Here is a 26,802-nt window from a genome sequence, read left to right as displayed (position 1 = left end):
AAGCAATATATACCTGAAGGAGCGTCTCCACCCCCATCGTTCAGCCCGGACACTGAGATCCAGTGCCGAGGGCCTTCTGGCGGTTCCCTCATTGCGAGAAGTGAGGTTACAGGGAACCAGACAGAGGGCCTGCTCGGTAGTGGCGCCCGCCCTGTGGAATGCCCTCCCTTCAGATGTGGAGGAAATAAGCAGCTATCTTGTCTTTAAAAGACATCTGAATGCAGCCCTGTTTAGGGAAGTTTTTAATATTTAATGCTGTATTGTTTTTAACACTTGATTGGAAGCTGCCCAGAGTGGGTGGGGAAACTCAGCCAGATGGGTGGGGTATAAATAATACATTTATTATTATTATTATTATTATTATTATTATTATTACTATTATAAGACAACAATGGGTAAAAAGGGCAATCAAATGACTAAGATTATCGTTCAGATAAAAGGTAAAGGTAAAGGTACCCCTGCCCGTACGGGCCAGTCTTGACAGACTCTAGGGTTGTGCGCTCATCTCACTCTACAGGTCGGGAGCCAGCGCTGTCCGCAGACACTTCCGGGTCACGTGGCCAGCGTGACAAGCTGCATCTGGCGAGCCAGCGCAGCACACGGAACGCCGTTTACCTTCCCGCCAGTAAGCGGTCCCTATTTATCTACTTGCACCCAGGGGTGCTTTCGAACTGCTAGGTTGGCAATCGTTCAGATAGCGGCCCTTAATCTCACTGCACCCTCGATAAACCTAGCAACCTTTGCTGTTGTCTGATCATTTTGATCTGACAAAAGAAAGGATAATGTGGCCGCAGATGGGCGGCCTGGGATGGTAAGTACGGTGGGGATGGGCGGCCACGGGGCGATCCCTGCGCAGGAGACGCCCAGACAGACGGGCAGGGCAGCAGCAGGAGGAGGGGGGGTTCTGTTAACGCTTACTCCCGAGTAAGACTATAGGGGATCGCAGTGCACGGCTAGCGCTCCAAGAAAGGCCGGGACGCAGAGGAAGGCCGCGCAACAGAGGAGACCACAGAAGAGAAGATATTACTTCTTTATTTTTTTTATAACATTTTTCCTCTTTAAAAAAATAAATAAATTGATTGATTGATAGTGTCCCGGGATTCATTGAAATAAATCTAGCAACCTTACCCTAAAGACCATTCCTTCCCCGATCCAGACTTCATGCTGCACTTTGAAAGCCCTCAGACCATCCCAAGTCAGAGAATGAAGTCAGAAATAATACTCCACTTCCGCCCAGAACCTACAGCTCCGAGGAAGCAGTTCAGAATTCCCGCTCAAACTCCTCTCTCCCCCCCTCTCCTCCTTCTTTTCCTCTCTCTGCCCCGCCTCTTCCGGTGACGCCGCGCGCCCTTTTCTGAGCCTGCGCATTCTTCGGAGGGGGAAGCGCGCTTGCGCTTTCAGCTTCCGCCTCCGTTCCAGTGACCGGAAGTGTCCGGCTGAGCAGGCGAGGGACAGGTGGCAACGTTCCGCCGCCGCAAAGTTTGAATACGTAAGATGGACTTGTACTGTTCTTGTGGCGCTAGGCCTGCCTTTTTCGCGCCCCCTCCCCACAGGTTCTTAGCAGGGTGGTGGGCTTCCCTCCGCCCTGCCCGATTCCCAGCTGTTTCTGGAGGACACTGCAGAAAACTTGCACTTGGGAGAGTGAAGTCTGTTGTTGTTTAGTCGTTTAGTCATGTCTGACTCTTCGTGACCCCCTGGACCAGAGCACGCCAGGCACTTCTGTCTTCCACTGCCCCCCGCAGTTTGGTCAAACTCATGCTGGCAGCTTCGAGAACACTGTCCAACCATCTCGTCCTGTGTCGTCCCCTTCTCCTTGCGCCCTCCATCTTTCCCAGTATCAGGCTCTTTTCCAGGGAGTCTTCTCATGAGGTGGCTGGAGCCTCAGCTTCAGGATCTGTCCTTCCAGTGAGCACTCAGGGCTGATTTCCTTAAAAATTGATAGGTTTGATCTTCTTGCAGTCTGCTCCAGCACCATAATTCAAAAGAATTATGAGAGGTCTAGTACTAGAGAGGTCTAGAATTATGAGAGGTCTAGTAGCCACTAACTGGCGACTGAAGGTGGAGAAAGGGAAGGGGTTTTATATTGCCAGAAACAACGCGGGTTGTGTGTGTTGTGGCAGAGTGTCACCCTCTCCAGCAAGGATGATAGGATGTGTATAAGAGTCTCTTCCCTCCCCATAGCCATTTCTTCGGATTCAGCCTCCCCCCCCCCCTGTGCATGTTAGTGGAGAGAGAATTCTGCCCGTTAACTTGCATGACTTGTGTGTGGACATGGGCACGCAAGTGGTTTCGGTTTTTTGCATGCAAGATTCACTTCTCACACTGCGTCATAAAGACAGTGCAGCGAACTAAGAACTTCCCATTTTTTATTCCGCTTTACAATTGCACGTGGCACGGAACGGCATTATAAACAAGGTATCATACATCGTGACAATGGCGTTTGAGAAAAGTACCAGCACAGTGATGCCTCATAAGCAAAAGCGGTTTCCAGTGTGGACTGCACCCCAAGGTGTGGTTCATCACTGGAAACCTCCCACCCCCAATGTCCTGATCCTCAAAAGCATAAATCTACTGGAATGTAAGTCTGCGGGCAACGACGGTGGTATGTCTTTGTACTGAACTTTGTACAGAAGCCCGCCCTCCTTTGGATTGTTACCATCTAGCTTGATGGATTCTGGAAAACTTGAAAGCTTGCACGCTCTTTTGTTTGCATTTTTATTTAATAGTTGGCCTAATAAAGGCATTGCCCTTATATGGATTTTGGGAAGAAAAAAAAACCTTTAGGTATTTTTAATGTATACATAAGTGGGTATTTTTTTAAGCTCCAAAGCTTTCAATTTACACCACGATCCCATCACCGGAACTATAGGTGGCAACACAGAACTCGGTCCTTATACGGATTTTTTTTTTAAAAAAACTTTAGGTATTTTTAATGTATACATAAGTGGGTATTTTTTTAAGCCCCAAAGCTTTCAAATGACAGCACAATCCCGTCGCCGGAACTATAGGTGGCAACACAGAACTCGGTCCTTATACGGATTTTGAAAAGGAAAAAAAACTTTAGGTATTTTTAATGTATACATAAGTGGGTATTTTTTTAAGCTCCAAAGCTTTCAATTTACACCACGATCCCATCACCGGAACTATAGGTGGCAACACAGAACTCGGTCCTTATACGGATTTTTTTAAAAAAAAAACTTTAGGTATTTTTAATGTATACATAAGTGGGTATTTTTTTAAGCCCCAAAGCTTTCAAATGACAGCACAATCCCGTCGCCGGAACTATAGGTGGCAACACAGAGCTCAGTCCTTATACGGATTTTGAAAAGGAAAAAAAACTTTAGGTATTTTTAATGTATACATAAGTGGGTATTTTTTTAAAGCCCCAAAGCTTTCAATTGACAGCACGATCCCATCGCCGGAACTATAGATGGCAGCAGAGAGCTTGGTCCGTTCCGCAGGACCAGGAAGTGGCGCCCTTGTGACGTTCCATTTTCGCTGCGCGTCGTTTTGTTTTGTTGGAACATACCACGAGCGACGGGGGGGGAGGAGGAGGCTTGCATTCCCAAAGCCCTAGAAGAGAGAAAGGAGTGAAGCCACGCCTAAAACGAGCTGCATCGGTTAGGTAACAACCCCTCTATCGTTACATACATCCCAGAGGATGCGGCAGGAAGAATAGCATCGGCTTGCGTTAAGAGGCTATAGGTCTTCCCCCCCCTTCCCATTCACCTTTAGTTGGGCTGGTCCGAGGGTTAAGTTGTTCGGCCTGGGAAGCGTCAGCGGTTGAGGCAGGTGAGTCTCCAGTTCATATTCTCAAAGGGGGGTTGGGGGACAGCTCGCCTCCCCTCGGCCTGCTGGTTGCCTTGGTAACCAACCGTCGCCACCCGCTCGCGCCGGTGGCTTCGTGGCCTTTGATGGCGCCCTGATAAGCCACAAAACGGGTAAGGGGCGAGCGGTGCCACATTTACGTATAAGCTAAACAAGCTATAGCTTAGGGCCTTGCTCTCTTGGGGGGGCCCAAAAAAAATTAAAGGGGGAAGAACTGGCTGTACATTGCCAAAATATCCCTGGTTTGCTAATTACTATATATAGGGTGCCTACATTCTGCTATTTATAATTATTAGCAGTTTGCATCATATATTTACACCTATTATAGCAAGTTTCTATGTGCCTTTGTAAATTGCGTTTCTAAAGGAACTTTTGTTATTGCCAAATGCCAATGTGTTTGCGTTATTAAGTTTGTTATGAATAAAAAATCATTTTAAGTTAGAGCTTAATAATTATTTCACTATTAATAAAAAAGGTAAAGGGACCCCTGACAGTTAGGTCCAATCGTGGCCGACTCTGGGGTTGCGGCACTCATCTCGCTTTACTGGCCGAGGGAGCCGGCGTAGAGCTTCCAGGTCATGTGGCCAGCATGACTAAGCCGCTTCTGGCGAACCAGAGCAGCACACGGAAACGCCATTTACCTTCCCGCCAGAGCGGTACCTATTTATCTACTTGCACTTTGACGTGCTTACGAACTGGTAGGTTGGCAGGAGCAGGGACCAAGGAATGGGAGCTCACCCCGTCACGGGGATTCGAACGGCCGACCTTCAGATGTCTTCTAAAGATTGTATCTCCTTTGCATCGGGGTCGCATAACTCCATACCCTCCAAAATGCCTCTGATGAAAATAGGGACGTCCAAAATTTCTCTGATGAAAATAGGGACATTCTAAGGAAAAGCAAGCTATTCCAGGATCAAATCAGAAACTGGGACTGTCGCTGGAAAATAGGGGAACTAAGTGGGTCTGAATGATGTCAGGGGGCAGGGTCTGCTCTTGCCATATGTGATTCGAAACAAAAATATATATTACTAAGCTGTAAAATGAAATGTGGCTTTTCAAAATGACGCAGAACTTCTATGTGTGCTGCAACGTGCATGTGTGTATGGCATGTGCAACACATGAAAGGATCTAATTTTCTCATATTTATTTAAATATATGTTAGGACTCCCCCTGTTTTAGATAAGTAATAAAAAGGGAACAGAAAAATGGGGGAAGAGTGTAATGGAGAGTAAGGAAGTCTAACAAAGCTCTGATTTCCCCCATGATGGCAGATTTAAGGGTTTAAAAAAGATCATATTCTTTTAAAAATGCCTACATGGGTTTTTTGGGTGGAGGGCTGTGTTGCTTTTGCCCTAAGCACATGCCTATTGAGTAATCTGGCACTGTATTTAAATGGCACCTGTTAAGAACTCACAATTACAATTAATTACATTTATATCCCACCTTTCCTCTGAGTTTCTCAGGGTGTATGTGGTACTCCTCTGCCATTTTATCTGTACAACAACTAGTGAGGTAAGTTAGACTGAGAGGTAGTGATTGTCCTAAAGTCACCCAGTGAGCTTAATGACTGAGCAGAGATTTGAATGCTGGTTTCCTTCTGGCGGTTCCCTCACTGCGAGAAGCCAAGTTACAGGGAACCAGGCAGAGGGCCTTCTCGGTAGTGGCGCCCTCCCTGTGGAACGCCCTCCCACCAGATGTCAAAGAGAACAACAACTACCAGACTTTTAGAAGACATCTGAAGGCAGCCGTGTTTAGGGAAGCTTTTAATGTTTGATGTATCACAGTATTTTAATATTCTTTTGGAAGCTGCCCAGAGTGGCTGGGGAAGCCCAGCCAGATGGGCGGGGTATAAATAATAAATTATTATTATTATTATTATTATTATTATTATTATTATTATTATTATTATTATTTCCCACTTACTCTGGCAACCTTGCTTTAATCATGCACTATGTTATTTGTTTCTACAACAATCTTGCCAAGTAGCTCAGTATAGCTTCTGAAGCTGTCAGATCACAACCTAGAGAGTGTACTTTACTTGACCTGCTGACCTGCGAAAGATAAGCACATTAATTTTTTTCTGGCATGCAGATGAAATGATAGGTAGAGCATGCTTGACTGCTTCTAAAGGGGCTCAGGCAGCGACCTGGCATGAAATATTTTCCATAATGGAACATTTGCTGCCCCTGTATTTTCTAAGGAAAAATGGTCATTCCTAAAATGCATTGTTACATAAATTAGTTACATAGGATTGTATACAACGTTGCACAGGCAGTGCTGTGAAGGTAAGAACTGCTGAATCTTCCAAAATTCCCTCTTCTGCACATCTCTAAAAAGTACAAAAGTTCTGTTTTCTGTTCATCCTAGGGAGCACCTTCCTACAAGACTCCTTCCCTGGGCAACTGTTCACATGACTGTTCAGGCTAGTTCAGGGAGGATGGTATGCACAAGCTAGTTTCACAGGATTAATCTGTGCTTCTTTTAATTCTACTTAGGTTTTTGTATGAACTTAGAAGTGTTGAGCAAAAGTCCAGGGTATTTCTCCCACCCCTTCTGGGACTCAAGCAATGGTTTCTTATTTAGCAACACTCAATTTTAATATTAAATCAGAAACAGATAGGAAGCCTACAGTCTAGCTATATCTGTGTCTTTCCTGATATTTTAAAATTCAGATTAAAATATATGAAGCATGGATTAAAGGGATGAAGGAAAATAAGCTATTTTTCAGTGCTGTTTCTCATTATAATAAAACCTCTGAATTGTTAACAAAAATAATCTAAGCTTACTAGCAGAAGTATTGCTAAATGATCACCGAGGAATCTCCACAATGAAATTCAGCATATTCAGGTGCAGTTCCAAACTGAAGCCACACATGAAACCACTAGAGGGCAATCTGGACACTTGCTTGAAGTCAGCTGCTATTTGACATTAAGGTCTACATTTAAGTCACACTTTAAGCACGTTTACCCCCTCAAAAGAATTCTGGGCATTGTAATTCGCTGAAGGATTTCTGGGGATTGTAACATTGTGAGGGGTAAACTACAGTGTCCATAATTCTCTGAGGGAAAGAGAGTTTGGAGTTGGAATTCCATTGCTGATGTGGAAGGAAGACGACAAAACAAATCTCTGTTGCCATTTTGTTCTTTGTGTTAAACTGATAATTTGATTTCCTTGCAGAGGAAGAAAATGAATCAAGTGTTTTTATTCTCCTTCACCACCAAAATCCCCCTCTTCTCCCATTTGCACAATTGTTTTATCCCAGGCTTGTTATTTTCATTTAAAACCATCTCAGTTCACTTTCATAGCTTGGCACTTTGCTGTGGGGTATTCCTACCCTCCATAAATATTGCCATTCTCGGTTTTGGTTGCACTGCTTTTTTAATGGGAGGGCAGCTTATCTATTTTCCTTTGCAAAAGCCAGGATGAACTGCCGTTCAGAGGTACTGGAGATATCAGTGGAGGGGCGCCAGATTGAAGAAGCGATGCTCGCCGTTTTGCACACCATATTGCTCCATCGCAGCACAGGAAAGTTCCACTACAAGAAAGAAGGGACCTATTCCATTGGGACAGTCGGCACACAAGATGTTGACTGTGACTTCATTGATTTTACCTATGTTAGAGTTACTTCCGATGAGCTTGACCGGGCATTGAGAAAAGCTGTTGGGGAATTCAAGGTAATGCTTGCTATTACTCACTGTTTATTTTTTTAAGTACATGAGACTGCCCATGAAGACGGTTCAAAAACTTCAATTTTTCCAAAATGCAATTGAGCCACCAAGGTTTGGGCAGTGACCAAGAGAATGGAACATGTGACACTGGTCTTTTGCCACCTTCACTGGTGACCAAGTTCTTTCCAGGCTCATTTCCCTAAATAGCCTGCTACTGGATAGTTTGCAGAATCACCTCGTCCCATATAAACCTGCTCAAGAACTCCATTCCTTTTCTGTGTCCAGCAAGTCTTTATTGCAGTTGTCCCCATGTCTGCATGGAATCCTTCTCCACGTATCTTAACAAGTGTTTTGTACAGCATGGCTGGGTGATAGTTGTTACCTTTTTAAATAAGGGGATTTAGGACACCAAGGAGTTCTGTCTCCAGTTTTATAAGCACATTGTTTTGCTCAACTGTTCAGTGGAATTGGGTTAGATTTCTATCATACAACTCCCACATACTATCAATTAATGTACATAATTTGGAAGACATATTTTTTGATCTGCATTCTGGTAACTTAGCAGTAGGATGTTTAAATTTGAAATTTGGTAATATATGAGAAAGTAAAATGGATGCCAGGCACAGTGAATGACAATGCCCATGTAGGGCTGAAGGGAAAGAACTGGAATGAATGTAGAAAGAGAGGGTCTTGTATAGTGTAAAACCATCCAGCCAATTGATGACTAGAACCAGAGTTAACTCCTTTTAGCAAATATTGCCTTGAGCAATCCTCAGTCTTGGGAGTCAAGAAAACGTGCTTGATCTTCAGAGTTCTGAAAAGCTTTCGGATCATATGAAATTTTGGCCATACAACTGTCTATCCACCCTGAATGTGGATGCACAGCACGATTCTCAATACAGGGAGCAGTGATTTCTATATGTTGTGAAGGTCTTTGGGAATCAGCATTGTAAAATGTCCATTGGTGGTTCTGTATTCCCAGGATGCACTGCGGAACTCGGGCAATGATGGGATGGGCCAGATCTCGCTGGAGTTCTACCAGAAGAAGAAATCACGGTGGCCATTCTCTGACGAGTGTATCCCATGGGAAGTGTGGACGGTCAAAGTAAACGTGGTGAGCCTGGCTAATGAGCAGGAGCGGCAGATCTGTCGTGAGAAGGTTGGTGAGAAGCTCTGTGAGAAGATCATCAACATTGTAGAAGTGATGAACCGACATGAGTACCTGCCCAAGATGCCCACCCAGTCCGAGGTGGACAATGTCTTTGATACGGGGCTGCGGGATGTCCAGCCCTACCTGTACAAGATCGCTTACCAGATCACTGACTCACTTGGAACCTCTGTCACTACAACCATGCGGCGCCTCATCAAGGATACCCTGGCACTCTGATCTCCATGAGACTGTAGACCTGACATTGTTGAGAGGCAACATGAGCAACTGGCTTTCTGTCCAAAAGCACCAAATACATATTTTCTCCCAGAAAATCTGGGAGTCTTGATATCCAGGTGCCCTGTTCTAATTTATTAATTTCCAAGTATCTCCAGGGCAAAGACAGAACCAGCCCTGACTCCTGGGTTCAGTACACCAGTTTACGTGGACCCCAGACTCTCACAGCAGAAAAGGAAACCAGGATTCTTCCTTCAGCCCCCTTTTCTGTTAGACTTAGCTCTACAAGCTTAGAAGGTGTGCCTCTTCATGGGAGAAAATAGTGTGTATTTTTTCGTGAGCATTTCCCTAATATAGGACAGATGATAACTCCAAGCTTGGTTCTCTCCATGACCAGATGCCTTTATTTATTAACTGTAGAGTCTTTCGTTAATGGAAATCTGCCAGAGCTAGGGTTACTTATCTTGGCAAAATGGGTGCCTTTCATCCTGATAAACCACTCCTTCTCCTTGACCCTCCTCTGACTTTAGGATAATTGAATAAGATTATAAGTCTCCCTGTCTTGTTCATGTCAGTTAGGGCAGTAGAGGGCCGCAGACTCATTTTTTTCCTTGTGAGTCCTGGTTGCAAAGAAGAGCTAAGTCCAAAAGACCTGTTCAAAGGGCTGTCTTTAACTTGCCAATCTAGTCCTCATCAACCCCACAGTTGCAATTTCTCAGTAGAGTTTGGAAGTCAGGCACTTGCATTTCTAAAAATAAGGATCTTCAATTACTTGTATTTGTTTTTCCAGTGTAACGTAAATGTATAATAGTCTGAGAATTAAAATTAGAAAACCCAAATCTCTGCCTCTGTATATGCTATACAATAATAGTTTTCAGATGCCATACACTGAAAAGGTTGGGAAAGTGTCTACCAGTATGGAGTTGGGCAGAAGAAACCTAGATTCAAAGTCTAACATTCAGCTAGAAAGTTCACCATTGAGTCTTAACCAATCATCATCTCAGCCTAGTTTGCCTTTAGTGGCTTGCTGTGCAAATAAAAAGAAAGAAAGGAAATTGATCTGTGGCAGCCTAACACCCTTGGAGGAAGGATGCAGTACAAATGTAACAGACATTCTTAGGCAAATCAACCTGGAAATACACATGTGCAGCCTTAAAAAGGTAAAGGTACCCCTGATCATTAAGCCCAGTCGTGGACAACTCTGGGGTTGCGGCGCTCATCTTGCTTTACTGAGGGAGCCGGCATTTGTCCACAGACAGCTTCCGGGTCATGTGGCGAAACCAAAGCAGCGCACGGAAACGTCGTTTACCTTCCCACCAGAGTGGTACCTATTTATCTACTTGCACTTTGATGTGCTTTCGAACTGTTAGGTGGGCAGGAGCTGGGACCGAACAACGGGAGCTCACCCCATTGTGGGAATTTGAACCGCCGACCTTCCCGATTGGCAAGCCCTAGGCTCTGTGGTTTAGACCACAGCGCCACCCGCGTCCCTTACATGCATACAAATCAGTGTGTTCAAATAGGATCACAGCCTTTCTTGCAGATACACGTGCATTTATATCAAACTTAATTGGAATCTGAAATTACTGGTTCACTTTTACTGGTGGCCCTTCGACCTAATAAAACGTTGAAAACTTCCAGTTTAAAGCAAGGGCAAATCTGGGACACGTGCTCAATCCAGTCTCTTTGGTATACGCTTAAAAGTTAAACCCGCCTTCCCTTACTTTGACTAATCATATCCGTAAGGGCGGGAACTTCCACAATTCCGAACAATGATCAAGCCGGGTTTCCTTGAAAGGCGTCGTCTCTAGCCTGTAGCGGAGAGCTATAGTGATAAAGAGCAGATCCCTGGCCCAATAGGCTACTTACTAACTGGGCACATCCCCCATGGCACCTCCCCTCTCGCTTAGCCCTTCCCACCCAGCGATTGCTCCAGCGGGTGAGTGACAAGGCAGCTGACCCAATAAGCTTCAGGGAGCCGAACACTCCCCCGGCCAATAGCCGACTCGGACGGCGCCATCCCACCCTTCAGCCGGAGCTGACTGAGGCTGTCGGCGGCGGTTGCTCTTTCAGTCAGCCGGTGGCCGCCATGTTGGGCTTTGCGGGTCGCTGCTGCGCCTCTTCGGCCGCCTCCCTGCTGCGGCGGGGCGTGCGGAGCGCGCCGAGCCCGCTCCAGGACCTCCTGAAGCTCCGCGGCGGGGTCGCCTCAGCTGCCACCGAGGCCCGTGAGTGAGCGGAGGGCGAGGGAAGGCGCTCGAGGGCGGGGTCACCTTGGGGCCTAGTGGCGGGTGTGAAGCGCTGCGAGGACGGCGTGGGCCTGCGGGGCTCGCACCCAGCAAATGTGCTCCTCTGCGGCGGGAGGAGCTGCCTTTCAGGCTGCAGGGCCTTTTCTGCTGGCTTAAGTCAAATCTCTGCAGTCAGGCTTTTTATTATGTTCTTATCTATCTATCTATCTATCTATGTATATAATATATATATGCGCGCTGTAAGCCATCCAAAGTGGCTGGGGAAACCCAGCTAGATGGTCGGGGTCTAAATATAAAATTATTATTATTATTATTACTATTACTATTAGGGAGGGAAAACATAAGAGGCCCCTCTGGATGAGCCCCACTTAGCCCACGGTCGCGTTCCTTTTTTGACGTAAATTTTAATTGATTTTCATACAATTTAACAAATTCAATTTGCAATATTCCCGCAGCACTTTGACTTCCCGGTCCTAACAGCCACGGTGTTTCTGTTCAAATCCTTTTTACCTGCTACCTTAAATGTTATACTTCTCTATTACGGGTTTGGGAGGGACGACACGCATCTGTGCCCCCCCCCCCCAATGCAGGACACGGTGCCCCCTCCCAGCAACCGTCGTTCGGAGGCATTTCTAACGTAGGAATCCTAGCGCTTCGGTTGGGGAAGTGTGCACGCGAAAGCCCCGTGGACGTGAGAGCGCAAAGCTGCCCTTTCACGAGACGCGTGGCCCCTGGCAAGGATCGGGGGGTTTTTTGGAACTGGGAAGCGAAGGTGGCCTATTTTAACAGCGGAGGTTGTTGCAGGGGAGCCGACGAAGAAGATGGCGATGGGAAAAGGCTTTGGCAGTGTGTCGGGGTGGCGGTGGTAAAGGGCTGGTCATTGGTGTGCAAGCGTTTCCAAAGCACGCGAGACTAGTGCCTCTGTTTTCACCTTCGACAAGGTGGCCAGTATTAAGGGGCCTGGCCTTTAAGGCAGCCTTTCTCAACCTGTGGGTCACCAGAGGATGTTGAACTACAACTCCCATCACCCCTAGCTAGCAAGGCCAGAGCTCAGGGATGATGGGAGTTGTAGTCCAACAACATCTGGGGACCCACAGGTTGAGAACCGCTGCTTTAAGGGAAGGTTATGCCAGAAAGTGTGGGTGGGGGGTTGCTCCTGGAGTAGTGAGGGAGGTGGGTCTGGGTTGCCAGTGCTGGACTCAGCTAAGCCAGCATAGAGAGATTCCTTGCAGAGTGTTTGCAGTGTACAGGGAGACAAGTAGAAAAGGCATATATTGCTGGAGTGGAGGATCTCTGTAGCTGGAAACTGGCTTATGGGTGTATAAAGGGATCCATGTTTTGTGCTTGGGAGCAGTTTGTTCTCAACTTAGTCTCACACTGGTAACCTCAAGGATTTGGGAATGAGGGTTACAAGGTCACAGCCTGAAGTTCTCCCTGATTCAGCGGGTTCTCCAGGCCAAAAGGGTGGGAGTCTTGAGCTAACTCCTGTCACATTTGCTTCCTTTGTAGCCTTGGGGGGGGGGGAAATACTCTGTGATAACTGCTTAATCGTCATGTCTGCCATGGTTGTCCTCTAGGCCGGAACTATGCTGCACAGGCGGCTCCTGCAGCTAAAGCTGGAGTGGCCACTGGGCGCATTGTGGCAGTCATTGGTGCTGTGGTGGATGTCCAGTTTGATGATGCCCTGCCACCGATCCTCAATGCACTTGAGGTGCAAGGCAGAGATACACGGCTGGTGCTGGAGGTAGCACAGCACTTAGGTAAGCACCATTTGTATTCCTTGGCTTTTCTCTAGTCATGTTTTAACTCTTCCTTCCTTGATGATCAGTAAAATGACTTTCGTTCTTCTGAGCTTGCTGAAGCCATATTTATGATCTGAGAAGGAATTTTAAATCCACTGCTAACCAGAAGGTAACTGGACACAGGGCCGTGTTGACTGGTGGTATTGGTTAGTGTTGTGGCCCAATTTTACTTATCAGTCTCCAACCCAGGAGAATGTAGGAGTTTTTGAGGGCACTGGCATTTTATGGCCCAACACAATAAGGAGCAGATTACCTATTTGATATTCTCAAACACAGATCCCTTGCCTTTCCTTCTTGACCTTGGTATCTGATTGTAATGAGCTTAATGTTTTAATCTTGAAATAAATCTTTACTGAAGTGCTTTTTCAGTCATAAACCTGTTAACACGATGTACTGAATTTTAGCTCTATTCTCTGTGTATGTAAAATGGAAAGTACATTGTTTCCATGCCCAATGTTTATGTCATTCTCAAACAGAAGTAAAGCTTCCTTTAGCAATTTACCACAGGGGATTAACATGGAGTATTTCCCCCCTCTAAATATTGAACTCATTGGGTTTAATGAGAAATGCAACTTGCAAAGTTTGTTCTCCATTGTAGGTGAGAATACGGTTCGTACCATTGCTATGGATGGTACTGAAGGCTTGGTGAGAGGCCAAAAGGTTTTGGACTCTGGTGCACCCATCAGAATTCCTGTAGGACCTGAGACCCTTGGCAGAATCATGAATGTGATTGGAGAACCAATTGATGAAAGAGGCCCAATAACAACCAAACAGTAAGTGTGAATCTGAGGGTTAAATGATAGGCAACCATTCATAGGCTGGTAGCAAAAGCATGTTAATTAGCGTATTTTCAGTTTTATAGAACTCTTGCCGTCTTCATGTTCAACCGTTGTTGAGCTTAGATAGCAGAGGACCCCTACAGTTTATGAGGGTCTGGAGAATTTTAAGGCAGAAGCCATGCCAGCAGTTATTTATTTCATGATCATTCTTTAATCTCGCTGTTCTTAGAAGTTCTGGACAAGCATTTTCTGGCCATTAAGAGCTAGCCTAAGCAATGCAGTGCTAAATTATAAACCAAATTAATAGCAGCATGCTAGCTGTGGAGCAGTTCCTGTATAACATATCACTATTGCTGAACATTAGTTTTAGCACCCCATGCTAGAAAATGAAAATAAACATAATCTAAAATAAAAAAAGGTTTTGTTCAAAATACATATTTTAGATACTGCATTTTTCTTATGCAACCTTGTGTATAGATTTCAAATCCTGCTTTTTCTGCTCCAACTCTTACTGAACTAAAACTAGACAGTTTTTCTATGATTAAAACACAAATGAAACTATGGTGTTGCAGACTTCTTGGCCTAAAGCAGGCACAGTGTGTAAATACCAAACTGGAGCCTGGGTATAAGAATTATTGGTGAACACTTTGTGAATACCCAATATAAGAGCACAATTTTTCATAATGTGTGGCCAACTCTCTTTTCTTCCTTCCTTCCTTTTTCAGACTTGCTGCTATTCATGCTGAAGCACCAGAGTTTGTTGAGATGAGTGTTGAGCAAGAAATCCTTGTGACTGGCATTAAAGTTGTAGATCTCCTTGCACCATATGCCAAAGGTGGTAAAATTGGTAAGTTACCTGAGGACCCATGTGGAATAGGTTCTATCTGGGGTAGGGTGGTCAGTGTCTTGAATGCCCAAGTTTCTTGCCCCAACAATTTGTGTTCCTCTTCCATTAGGCAGTGAGAACCTAAAATCCTGACAACAGCTTTGTTTCCTTCACTGATGAGTAAATTTATGACTTTCGTTCTTCTGAGATTGCTGAAGCCACTCTTATTTCTGAGAAGGAAAAGGAGGAGAATGATAGAGGGTGCATAATCAAAGGCTGAATACTAAACTGGCTTTCTTTCCCAGGGCTGTTTGGTGGTGCTGGTGTAGGAAAGACAGTACTGATCATGGAGCTTATCAACAATGTTGCCAAAGCCCATGGTGGCTACTCAGTGTTTGCTGGTGTTGGGGAAAGAACTCGTGAAGGAAATGACTTGTACCATGAAATGATTGAATCTGGAGTCATCAACTTGAAGGATACCACATCCAAGGTGAGCAAGCTATTCAGGCTACGCAGGTGGGAAGGGACCAATCTAGGCCCCAAGAATTCAGTATTGGTTGACTTTATCTGCCATCTCAAAAGGGAATTTTGTAGCTTTCACCAGAAATTGGTTGCCGTGTTTGGGACTAGCCTATAGAATTCTGAATATCTAGTCTGGACCTTGCACCAAATGTTCATAGGAAGCTAACAGAATTACTGAAGTACACAGGCTGAAGAGGCTTTCTTGTTAACATTTGTAGTAGCAAGAGCCTGCCTTTGGAGGAAATACTTTTATATGTCATTTGAAGCTACCTTGGTGTGACCTGGGAGGGGCTGATGAGGGGATAGAGACTTTCTAGCCCATAATGAATTTCCTCTTATCCTTCAGGTCGCACTTGTTTACGGACAGATGAATGAGCCACCTGGTGCCCGTGCCAGGGTTGCTCTAACTGGATTGACCGTGGCTGAATATTTCAGGGACCAGGAAGGTCAAGATGTACTGCTCTTCATTGACAACATTTTCCGTTTCACACAAGCTGGATCTGAGGTAAGGCTGGATGTCCTAGGTCACCCTCCATCAGAAGCTTCAATTAAGCTTGCTAGTGAGAAGGCCTCAGTCTTTAAAAAATGTGAGTTTCTGTCCTGAGTGTTGGATGTCTCCAGGTGTATTTAGGATCCCCTATCCCTTGAAGGCAGAAATTTCTAGTTCTCGGTGCCTTCTTCCTGTTAGGACCTCTGTTTTTTGCCATACTCGTTTCCTGCCTGCTTGAAAAACTAATTACAGCTCTTGCCAGTCGTGTGTAACTATCAGGTGTGTAAATAGTCCACAGAGCCTAGGACTTGCCGATCAGAAGGTCAGCAGTTCGAATCCCCGTGACGGGGTGAGCTCCTGTTGCTCTGTCCCTGCTCCTGCCAACCTAGCAGTTCAAAAGCACCTCAAAGTGCAAGAAGATAAATAGGTACCGCTCCGGCGGGAAGGTAAACGGTGTTTCCGTGCGCTGCTCTGGTTCGCCAGAAGCGGCTTAGTCATGCTGGCCACATGACCCCGAAGCTGTGCACCGGCTCCCTCGGCCAATAAAGCGAGATGAGCGCTGCAACCCCAGAGTCGGTCACAGCTGGACCTAATGGTCAGGGGTCCCTTTACCTTTACCTAGAAGATCTTATATTTGTCAGCCGCACTGCTGTTCAATTACTGCACATTCTCTTCCAGGTGTCTGCCTTGCTGGGCAGAATTCCCTCAGCTGTGGGGTACCAGCCTACTCTAGCAACTGATATGGGTACCATGCAAGAGAGAATCACAACAACTCGCAAGGGATCTATCACATCTGTGCAGGTAACAACTGTTAAAACAAGTCCCTCTCTAAGGATGGCAAAACTGCCCACAAAGTTCACTCTCTGCTTTGGTTAATAACAAACTTCATCCAATTACTCTCTCCCTTGATCCAACACAGCTGTTTTTCTTCCTTCAGATGGTTAACATTTAAAGTGCTTGCATAAGCAATATGGCACAATATGGCACTATAGTAAATCTTCTCTCTTCACAGGCGATTTACGTACCAGCTGATGACTTAACAGATCCAGCCCCTGCGACTACATTTGCCCACTTGGATGCCACCACCGTGTTGTCTCGCGCCATTGCTGAATTGGGCATTTACCCAGCTGTGGACCCTCTCGATTCCACCTCTCGTATCATGGATCCCAATATCGTGGGGCAGGAGCATTATGATGTGGCCCGTGGGGTGCAAAAGATTTTGCAGGTGAGGAGGATGGATTAGGCACACAATTACTTAATATCTCGTGCAAAAAACTATCTCTGCGCAAGTTTATGCCAGTAAACTTTATCCTCGCTGGTAGTACCACTGGAATGTAGATTTGGTGCACGACCTGTTCTCCTTCAGGGTTCTTTTGCTGCTTTTGGTCACATGCATATGTTCTTTCTAGGACTACAAGTCCCTCCAGGACATCATTGCTATTTTGGGTATGGATGAGTTGTCTGAAGAGGATAAGCTTACCGTGGCTCGTGCCCGTAAAATTCAGAGGTTTCTGTCCCAGCCCTTCCAGGTGGCTGAAGTTTTCACTGGCCATGCAGGCAAGCTGGTACCCCTAAAGGAAACCATCAAGGGCTTCCAAGCAATCCTGGCAGGTAAGAAGTTGTCCTGGTATTTTTTTAATTAAATTTGTATGCCGCTCTTCGTCTGAAGATCTCGGGGCAGTTCACAGAATAAACACAAAAGTACATAATAAAAGCAAGAACAAAGCGACCCTTCCCTTTCCCACAAACACTATTAAAAGGGTCTAGGAGATCAATCAGCCTGGTTGAAGAGGAACACTTTTACCTGGTTCCTAAGGGTGTATAGTGGGACACAGGTGGCGTTGTGGGTTAAACCACGGAGCCTGGGACTTGCCGATCAGAAGGTCGGCGGTTTGAATCCCCGTGACAGGGTGAGCTCCCGTTGCTCAGCACCTGCTCCTACCAACCTAGCAGTTCAAAAGCACGTCAAAGTGCAATTGGATCAATAGGTACCGCTCCGGCGGGAAGGTAAACAGTGTTTCCGTGCGCTGCTCTGGTTCGCCAGAAGCGGCTTAGTCATGCTGGCCACATGACCCGGAAGCTGTATGCTGGCTCCCTCAGCCAATAAAGCAAGATGAGCGCCGCTACCCTAGAGTCGTCCACAACTGGACCTAATGGTCAGGGGTTCCTTTACCTTTTAAGGGTATATAATGAAGGTATAATCCCTGGGGAGAGCATTCCACACCTGCAGCTATATAATGCCAGCAGTTTGCACTCGCACCCAATTTATGGTAATTGGGGTAATCATAAATGGCCCTCTACAATGGACTTGCAGGTGGCTCCGGGCAGTTCATACTGATTTACCACTTCTGTCCTCCGTAGCATGGAAGGAAACCCCAAAAAGGGAACTGGGCAGATTTGCATGTCAGCACTTTATGCTGCCCAGAAACAAGTTTGCCAATCTGCTGCTTTTCCTGAACAGTTTGTTGTCTGACTTGCTGCATATCTTTTCCTTTGCAGGAGAGTATGACCACCTCCCTGAGCAGGCTTTCTACTTGGTGGGGCCTATTGAGGAAGCTGTGGCAAAGGCTGAGAAGCTGGCTGAAGAGCACCAATGAGTCTGTGGCTGAGGGGGAAATTGTTCTGCATCAAACTCTCCATTGGTTCATATTGTCCAGGTTCCCAACTGGGAAGTCGTGTAACATGTCTGCAAAGTATTTAAAGTTTTCAATAAAACTTCTGGTGAGATCGTAGAAGTGGCATGTCATGTTGCAAGTGGTGACGTGGGAGGTAATAGCACTTCTGCTGTAGCTTGCTGACTCTCTCTGCCCCTTAACTGCTGCTTGTTATTTCCCCAGCAGTAGACCTGCTCATTCCTAAGATTAATGTGCTGGCATGCAGCCAGTTACTCATCTGCAAGCTCAAATTCCCTGGAGACTAGGCCTAAAATGCCTCTTCAATCTCAGCTGTTTTTTGAATGTCTTTATTACCAGATAAACATGATGGATATTTCTATCCCATTTATCCTGAGTGATACAAATTTTATTGGATGTGCACTTATCTTGGGATCAGTAGCAGCAGAAAAATCCAGATATCTTTAGTAGGCTTCTGCTTCCCTTGACATCTAATAGGTGGTAGATGATCTGGCCAGATGAAGGAGAAGGTGTAACTCCTCACATACTTGAATTTAAAACTTGATTAGATATATAGTAAGCCTAGTTGGTCAAAAAAGAACTACTGGCCTCACTACAAATAAAAGAGCTAGCATATTTTGCCTGTTGCAAGCAGCATCAAGTCCAGCAAGTATATATAAGAAATCTCAACGGGCTGAGAGTAGGTTGGGTGTGCGTTTAAGTGCTCCTAAGGGTGGCGCTGTGGGTTAAACTACAGAGCCTAGGACTTGCCAATCAGAAGGTCGGCGGTTCAAATCCCCGCGACGGGGTCAGCTCCCGTTGCTCGGTCCCTGCTCCTGCCAACCTAGCAGTTCAAAAGCACATCAAAGTGCAAGTAGATAAATAGGTACAGCTCCAGCGGGAAGGTAAACGGCGTTTCTGTGCGCTGCTCTGGTTCGTCAGAAGCGGCTTGGTCATGCTGGCCACATGACCCGGAAGCTGTACGCCGGCTCCCTTGGCCAATAAAGCGAGATGAGCGCTGCAACCCCAGAGTCGGCCACGACTTTGGTCCCCTTTACCTTTTTAAACGTCCCTTGCAAGTTACAAACTTGTAGGACACATGGTGGTTTTGAGACACTTCTTTCAGACCTAAGATCAGTGGTAACTGAAGGAAACAATCCGCCTACATTCTTAAGACAGAGTAAGTTGGACATAATTTTAGTAGGATCTCATGTTCTCCTTAATGTTAATGGAAGGCTGTTCCTCTAAAAAACATGGTGCACTACAGCCCTGTACATAAGCTTCTGCAGTTTCTATGCTACAGTAGTATATGTGCACTGAGACTTTTCCATCTGGTCTTGCCCTCCTCCCCACTATAATATTTTTCATTCTTAAACCACAGCTAATGATACCGTATCGGAAAGGAGCTGTATTTTGCAGAGCAGCTAGTACTTACTGTGTTCCAGAAAAATCAAGTGGGATTCAATCAAATGTTCAAGCATCAAAAGGTTCTTGCAACACTTCAGTAGCAAGAATGAAGAACCACATTGCCTAGCAATCTCCATATACCGTATTTTTCGCTCTATAACACGCAGATTTTTTCTCCTAAAAAGGAAGGGGAAATGTCTGTGCGTGTTATGGAGCGAATGTGTGGTCTCTGGAGCCGAAAAATAAGGCAAAAATCAAACCGCGCTTCAGGGAGAAGGGAGCTCCGTGAGACAGGAAGTTGCTGCTTTCCTGCATTCTGCCTCAGGGTCTTACTGCCCTCCCTGCTCTGTTTCGTTGCTGTGTTTGCTCAAACGGAACAAAGAGCAGGGAAAGCCCCTCCCCTCCAGGCAAGTAGAGAGGAAAAGCAGAGCGTCGCTCTATCCTGTCCCTGCTCCGGAGGGAACAATGTATGTGAAGGGAAGAGAGATTACAGGTTCGGCTTAAAATTCTGATTTGACTTCCTGCTTTTTGTTTTTGGAGACACACAGCATTCAAATATGCTTTCTTCCATTTAAAAGGATGAAATCCTTAAACAGTGGCTGGCTTGTGTGGGTGGGTGGGGGGGAACTATTGCCTTCCTTTCCTCACGTTATAGCCCTCTCCTGCATTCTTAGCCTTCTGTGTTTTTCCTTCCCTCCCCACTTAAAATGTGGTTACAAAGCATGGATCCACATGGATCCTCAGGATCTTTGCATTGGGTCACCCCAAATTCACCATCAGAGCACACAGCATGTCCATGGCTACAGCCTGCCCCCCCCCCCAAATCACGCACCCACTGTTGCCTGGGGCTGCAATGGTGCAAAAACGTGGTTACAAAGCATGGATCCACATGGATCCTTAGGATCTTTGCATTGGGTCAGCCCAAATTCACCATCAGAGCACACAGCATGTCCATGGCTACAGCCTGCCCCCCCAAAATCACACACCCATTGTTGCCTGGGGCTGCAATGGTGCAAAAACGTGGTTACAAAGCATGGATCCACATGGATCCTCAGGATCTTTGCATTGGGTCAGCCAAAATTCACCATCAGAGCACATAGCATGTCCATGGCTACAGCCTGTCCCCCCCAAAAAAAATCACGCACCCACTGTTGCCTGGGGCTGCAATGGTGCAAAAACGTGGTTACAAAGCATGGATCCACAGGGATTCTCAGGATTTTTGCATTGGGTCACCCCAAATTCACCATCGGAGCACATAGCATGTCCATGGCTACAGCCTACCCCCCCCCCAAATCACGCACCCACTGTTGCCTGGGGCTGCAATGGTGCAAAAACATGGTTACAAAGCATAGATCCACAGGGATTCTCAGGATTTTTGCATTGGGTCACCCCAAATTCACCATCAGATCACATGTCTGTGGCCACAGCATGAAGCACAAAAATGATACGTCCACTGTTTCATTCAGAATATTTTTTCCCTTGTTTTCCTCCTCTAAAAACGATGTGCGTGTTATGGTCAGGTGCGTGTTATAGAGCGAAAAATACGGTATATCTTCCAGCCCTTGCTCCACCCTTTTCCCTGGCTGCCTCTTTTAATAAAAACTTAAAACACTCAAGTTTACACCAATGATCCAGCCAGTAAGAGGTTTATACAGCTTTTTAAAAGAGGAAGGAAGGAGGCTAAAGAGAAGATATTTATTTATTTTTTATTCTAAAGGATCTAACGGGTTAGTGCTTGTTTCAAAGCAGCTTTTTAACCTCTTGTTGATGCCTTCGTCTTGCCCCAACTGCAACAAAACATGTCTCTCCTGTATCAGCCCCTACAGTTACAGCAGGTGCTGCAGCCTTCCTACAGCTTGGCTTGACACCCAAAGGTGCACTCTTACTGTCTACTGAGACAAGGCAGATGCCAATTACAAAAGTAAGTGGTATTCATCTTGTCTTGAAGGCTGGTAACCCTACATCTTGGTAGTGCAGCTGTTGCCAGGAGCTCACTTTAAAGATGTTGAAATGTATTAATAAGCTTTGTTGCACTGGAAAGAATAGAAGTCATGATTGCTGTGGTGTGTAAGTAATGTGTTATTAATTCAGATGAAGCCCTTGAGATATGTAATCGCTCTATTGGCAATTTCACCATCTTACTGCTCCATTTCAATCTGCTGGCAGGAGTGAGAGCGCAGGTTGCTGATTGCCTCTGGTCACCATTTTAAAAACAACCATCGCTTGTGTGGTTGAGGTTATCTTTATCATTACTTGCTCATGGGATGTGGGTGGCGCTGTGGGTTAAACCACAGAGCCTAGGACTTGCCGATCATAAGGTCAGCGGTTCGAATCCCCGCGACGGGGTGGGCTCGGTCCCTGCTCCTGCCAACCTAGCAGTTCAAAAGCACATCATAGTGCAAGTAGATAAATAGGTACCACTCTGGCGGGAAGGTAAATGGCATTTCCGTGCGCTGCTCTGGTTCGCCAGAAGCAACTTAGTCATGCTGGCCACATGACCCGGAAGCTGTACGCCAGCTCCTTCAGCCAATAAAGCAAGATGAGCGCCGCAACCCCAGTCGCCCACGACTGGACCTAATGGTCAGGGGTCCCTTTACCCTTTAACCTGCTCCTGAGCAGGTAGGGCCTACGGTACATTTGCAATGGGCCTGTTTCAGAGTGCCCCCTTGTGGCTGCAATGAGACATCACTGCAATAACTGGGTCTTTGCTTAGGCCAGCATATGGGCATGCATAGCTGGATTCTATCGGGGCTATTTCTAGATGGAATTATGAACACCCCTGGGCAGGTTTTCTCATTTGCAATTTACAGTCTGCTTTAAAGCATCAGTACTGAAACAAAAGTACTCTTGCTTCAAAGTAAATATGCGTAGGATTGGAGCTGCCTTCTAAGTATATTTTACACGGTGACTCTAAAGCCCTTAAGCCTGAAAAGACAGACCTGAACCCATGTGGCTAATATTTGTGGAAATCTCAAAGGAGAGGTTTAAGAGTATTTCCAGTACTCTGAGCTTCAGGGCCATGCTTTTCCTCTTTATTCCTCCCCATGAGCAGTAGAAGCAGAATACATTAAGCAAAACTAGCTAGTGTAAGCACGTTGGGACCATTTATGCAAAGTGGTTTTGTTCATTTAAAGCAGCCTTCCCCAGTGTTGTGTCCTCCAGATGTTTCGTTTCTGTATATCTAAACTTTCCAAGCTGCACAGCACTGGCTGAGGCAGACAGGAGTAATGGTTTAAAACAGATGGAAAGCACCAGGTTGGGGAAGCCTGATTTAAAACATCTGTATCTCGTGTTTCCTCTGAAGTTCAATGCTACTAACAAGGAATATGCAAAGGCAATGTTGCAACTACCCAGTCAAACACTAAAAGCACCACTCTAAAAGAAGGAAGCACAAACAAACACCCCTGTAATAGGCTTGTGCAGAACTTAAGGATTTACTTCCTGGATCAGACCAGAAACCTCTGGAAAGACCAGGGGTTGGGGGCAACAGTCCTCTCCCATTGGATTGTTCTCAGGATTTGGTTCCAATATGGAAGTGAGAGCTGGACCATAAAGAAGGCTGATCGCGGAAGAATTGATGCTTTTGAATTATGGTGCTGGAGGAGATTCTTGAGAGTCCCATGGACTGCAAGAAGATCAAGCCTATCCATTCTGAAGGAAATCAGCCCTGAGTGCTCACTGGAAGGACAGATCCTGAAGCTGAGGTTCCAATACTTTGGCCACCTCATGAGAAGAGAAGACTCCCTGGAAAAGACCCTGATGTTGGGAAAGATTGAGGGCGCAAGGAAAAGGGGACAACAGAGGACGAGATGGCTGGACAGTGTTCTCGAAGCTACCAGCATGAATTTGACCAAAGTACGGGAGCTTTGCTTCAGGATGAGAACAGAAATCGTGCTCCGGTGGCGCAGCGACAGTAGGGGGCCCCATTAGCTAAAGTGGTGCTTCAGGTTAAGAACAGTTTCAGGTTAAGAACGGACCTCCGGAACGAATTAAGTACCGTATTTTTCGCTCCATAAGACACACTTTTCCCCTCTTAAAACCTAAGGGGAAATGTCTGTGCATGTTATGGAGCGAATGTGTGATCCCTGGGGCTGGCGGGGGGGGGGGACCGGGCTTCCCCTGCTAGCCCCGATAAGCTCTGGGAGCAGCTGCTCCCCGACCTGCTCTTTGGGGCTGGCGGTGGCTTTCCCTAAAGAGCAGGTCGGGGAGCAGCAGAAAGGCTCTTTGGGTGAAGCAGCTCGGGGGTAGCCCGAGAAGCCTCCGCAGGGCAGCAGGGACCCTTCATCCTGCTGCCCTGGAGAGGCTTCACGCGGCTATCCCTGGCTTTTGCGGGAGGTGGGGGAAGGGACAGAGCAAGGCTCTCTCACTCCCTCCACCTCCCGCAAAAGCCCCCAAGAGCCGCATTTTTTTTTCTTTAATCCCCCCCCCAAAAAAAAGTAGGTATGCCTTATGGAGCGAAAAATACGGTACTTAACCCGAGGTACCACTGTAGTATGCCATGGCAGGAGGCAGCTTCCTATGCATGCAATCAGACTTCCTAGCATGTTATTTACCGGACTGACACCACCCTTTAGCCAAAAAAGCTCACGAAAATCAGTGCTGAGACCGACCCTGTCCTCAGGCTTTATAATCTAAAAAGCCATGATGCAGGAGGAAAAGGGGAATAGGAGGGAGGGAAAGGCAAGCTCGGGCACAAGTTCCTAAAGTCATGGCTCATGCCAGTAGCAGTTCCAGCTGCCTCGTCCTTTAGTTGCTCCTCCCTGAACCACTGCCACTATTGTCTGGTTGATGCAGATTTGGTTCTTGTTGGTGCAGAATGTTGCATTCGCTTTTTCCTTCACCCTATGTAGAACCTGCATGCAGCCAAACGCCCTGCTGCTGCTGTTCTTTGCCTCTGGCGTCATTGGTGTATATGCCTCCCCTGCCGCCCAAGAGCCAGCCGCGGAGATGCAGAAGCTTGCATTGGTTCACAGAGAGGTCTTATTTCTTCTCCCTGCTAAAAGGATTGGAAGCTTTGCGCAGATCTTAAAAAAGAAAAAAACGACCTCTTCCTGCGTGGGAAGCCGCTCGCTTGGGAAGCTGCTAACCACCAGGGCAGGCAGCAAAAAAGAAGAAGAAGAAAAGCAACCTCCAGCCCTGCCTGCTTTGTCACCGGGAAATGCCTGGTCTATTACTGCAGGAGAGCCTTGCCACGTGGTGCTATTCTGCCTCCACTCCCCTTTAATTAGCCAGATGATGAGGCCTGTGTGAAGCCGATCAATGGGAAGAGGTCAGAGTGCTCTGTCTCCAGTGCAGCTGAACAGAAAAGAGGGAAAGCAACGTCTGGGCTTTTCCTTTTGAGCGCCGGCTTCCGAAGTCCTCATCTAGAGGGGGGGAGGTGGAATAGAAAGCTGTCCTCTGCTAATTACTCCCTTTCTTGTCATGCAGGAGATGGCATGGAAAATTGCATTTGGCTGTGAGCAACATGTTTCTGGCTGCTGGGGCTGGCACAAGCTACTTAATTGTTTGCGCTAGGTGAAAAGAGATGTCGTCTTTTCCCCCCACCCATTGACACCCGTATTTTTTACTCTATAAGACTCACTTTTTCCCTCCTAAAAAGTAAAGGGAAATGTGTGTGCGTCTTATGGAGCGAATGCAGGCTGCACAGCTATCCCAGAAGCCAGAACAGCAAGAGGGATTGCTGCTTTCACTGCACAGCGATCCCTCTTGCTGTTCTGGCTTCTGAGATTCAGAATATTTTTTTTTCTTGTTTTCCTCCTCCAAGAACTAGGTGCGTCTTGTGGTCTGGTGCGTCTTATAGAGCGAAAAATACGGTATATGCACAGTGCACACCCTTGTGGGGAGAACAGGGGACATTTGTTCAGCAGGGTCTTTACTCTTTCCTGTTGGGGGCTTTTTAGTTGTGCATGGAAAGGGAATGCGAGAGAAGTGTCTAAGACAGCCTTTCTCAACCTTAGGGTCCCAGATATTGCTGGACTACCAATCCCATCATCCTCGACTGTTGCCCCTGCTGCCTATGGATGATGGGAGTTGTAGTCCAACAATAATCTAGGAACCCAAGGTTGAGAAAGGCTAGTCTAAAACTATGCGCTGGGTGTACAGAGCAGTGGATACAGACAAACTTTACTTTCTCATCGTTCTAGGGCTTGGGGACATGTTCTGAAGGTGAATGTTGGGAGATTCAGAACAGGCAAAAGGAGGTGTTTCTTCACAAACCAAGCACATAGTTAAATGATAGAATTTGGCCACCAATATTATTTTTTATTTATTTATTTATTTATTTATTTATTTATTCATACCCCGCCCTCCCCAGCCAAGGCCAGGCTCAGGGTGGCTAACAAGCAATAATAAAAACAAGTTGAATGATTACAACTTAAAAACAAAATTAAAATACAACATTAAAATATTGAAACATTAAAATATTAAAATGTAGCCTTATTGCAGGAGGAAAAGAAAAAGGGGGAGGGAATCAAACTGGCTCCAAGCCAAAGGCCAGGCAGAACAACTCTGTCTTACAGGCCCTGCGGAAAGAAATCGGATCCTGCAGGGCCCTGGTCTCCTGAGGCAGAGCGTTCCACCAGGCCGGAGCCAGTGCTGAAAAGGCCCTGGCTCTGGTTGAAGCTAATCTAACTTCCTTAGGGCCCAGGACCACTAGGGTGTTGCTATTTATGGACCTTAAGGTCCTCCGTGGGGCATACCAGGAGAGGCGGTCCCATAGGTACGAGGGTCCTAGGCCATGAAGGGCCTTAAAGGTCAAAACCAGCACCTTAAATCTGACCCTGTACTCCACCGGGAGCCAGTGCAGCTGGAAAAGCACTGGGTGAATATGCTCCCATGGCAGGGACCCCGTGAGAAGTCTCGCTGCAGCATTCTGCACCCGCTGGAGTTTCTGGGACAGCTTCAAGGGCAGCCCCGCGTAGAGCGAATTACAGTAGTCAAGCCTGGAGGTGACCGTCGCATGGATCACTGTGGCCAGGTTGGGGCGGGAAAGGTAATATGGATGACTTTAACCATGGGTAGGCAAACTAAGGCCCGGGGGCTGGATGTGGCCCAATCCCCTCTAAATCCGGCCCACGGACGGTCCGGGAATCAGCGTGTTTTTACATGAGTAGAATGTGTCCTTTCATTTAAAATGCATCTCTGGGTTATTTGTGGGTCATAGGAATTCATTCATACTTTTTTTCAAAATATAGTCCGCCCCCCCCCCACAAGGCCTGAGGGACAGTGGACTGGCCCCC

At 46.4% G+C, this 26,802-nt stretch overlaps 2 protein-coding genes and 1 long non-coding RNA gene across 5 annotated transcripts in view; 2 read left to right on the top strand and 1 right to left on the bottom strand.

Annotated features, from left to right (window-relative positions):
• The window catches only part of LOC309526709, a 52,784-nt gene that overhangs the window by 6,506 nt on the left and 19,476 nt on the right, over nt 1-26,802 (bottom strand). The gene's annotated exons all lie outside the window — the stretch shown is intronic.
• On the top strand, nt 1,465-9,719 carry ATG101 (autophagy related 101). Of its 3 annotated transcripts, none has more exons than XM_082212894.1 (3): nt 1,465-1,489; nt 7,246-7,502; nt 8,479-9,719. In XM_082212894.1, exons 2-3 carry the CDS (start codon nt 7,251-7,253, stop codon nt 8,881-8,883), a joined length of 657 nt encoding a protein of 218 aa, XP_082069020.1. In that variant the 5' UTR covers nt 1,465-1,489; nt 7,246-7,250; the 3' UTR covers nt 8,884-9,719. The 3 variants fall into 3 exon arrangements, with proteins under 3 accessions (XP_082069020.1, XP_082069019.1, XP_082069021.1); XM_082212893.1 differs by lacking the exon at nt 1,465-1,489 and adding an exon at nt 3,650-3,792; XM_082212895.1 differs by lacking the exon at nt 1,465-1,489 and adding an exon at nt 3,657-3,792 and having other exon boundaries at nt 7,250-7,502.
• Nucleotides 10,939-18,280, top strand: ATP5F1B (ATP synthase F1 subunit beta). Its single transcript, XM_082212574.1, has 10 exons — nt 10,939-11,105; nt 12,704-12,886; nt 13,527-13,701; nt 14,433-14,554; nt 14,839-15,023; nt 15,402-15,560; nt 16,224-16,346; nt 16,558-16,770; nt 16,955-17,156; nt 18,045-18,280. The coding sequence occupies exons 1-10, from the start codon at nt 10,970-10,972 to the stop codon at nt 18,140-18,142; spliced, it is 1,596 nt and encodes a 531-aa protein (XP_082068700.1). The 5' UTR covers nt 10,939-10,969; the 3' UTR covers nt 18,143-18,280.

The sequence above is a fragment of the Podarcis vaucheri genome, assembly GCF_965113315.1.
Source record: "Podarcis vaucheri genome assembly, chromosome: 2".
In the NCBI taxonomy this organism is placed as follows: Eukaryota; Metazoa; Chordata; class Lepidosauria; order Squamata; family Lacertidae; genus Podarcis; species Podarcis vaucheri.
Note: the sequence above shows the minus strand (reverse complement) of the source record. Positions and strands in the feature narration are given on the sequence as shown.

Excerpts from the sequence above, each read along its gene's own strand:
- ATG101 (XM_082212894.1), top strand. The coding sequence starts at position 7,251 with ATGAACTGCCGTTCAGAGGTACTGGAGATATCAGTGGAGGGGCGCCAG. Across the intron at positions 7,503-8,478 it reads AAGCTGTTGGGGAATTCAAG|GATGCACTGCGGAACTCGGG; the intron begins GTAATGCTTGCT and ends CTGTATTCCCAG.
- ATP5F1B (XM_082212574.1), top strand. The coding sequence starts at position 10,970 with ATGTTGGGCTTTGCGGGTCGCTGCTGCGCCTCTTCGGCCGCCTCCCTG. Across the intron at positions 11,106-12,703 it reads CTCAGCTGCCACCGAGGCCC|GCCGGAACTATGCTGCACAG; the intron begins GTGAGTGAGCGG and ends GTTGTCCTCTAG. Across the intron at positions 15,024-15,401 it reads TGAAGGATACCACATCCAAG|GTCGCACTTGTTTACGGACA; the intron begins GTGAGCAAGCTA and ends CTTATCCTTCAG.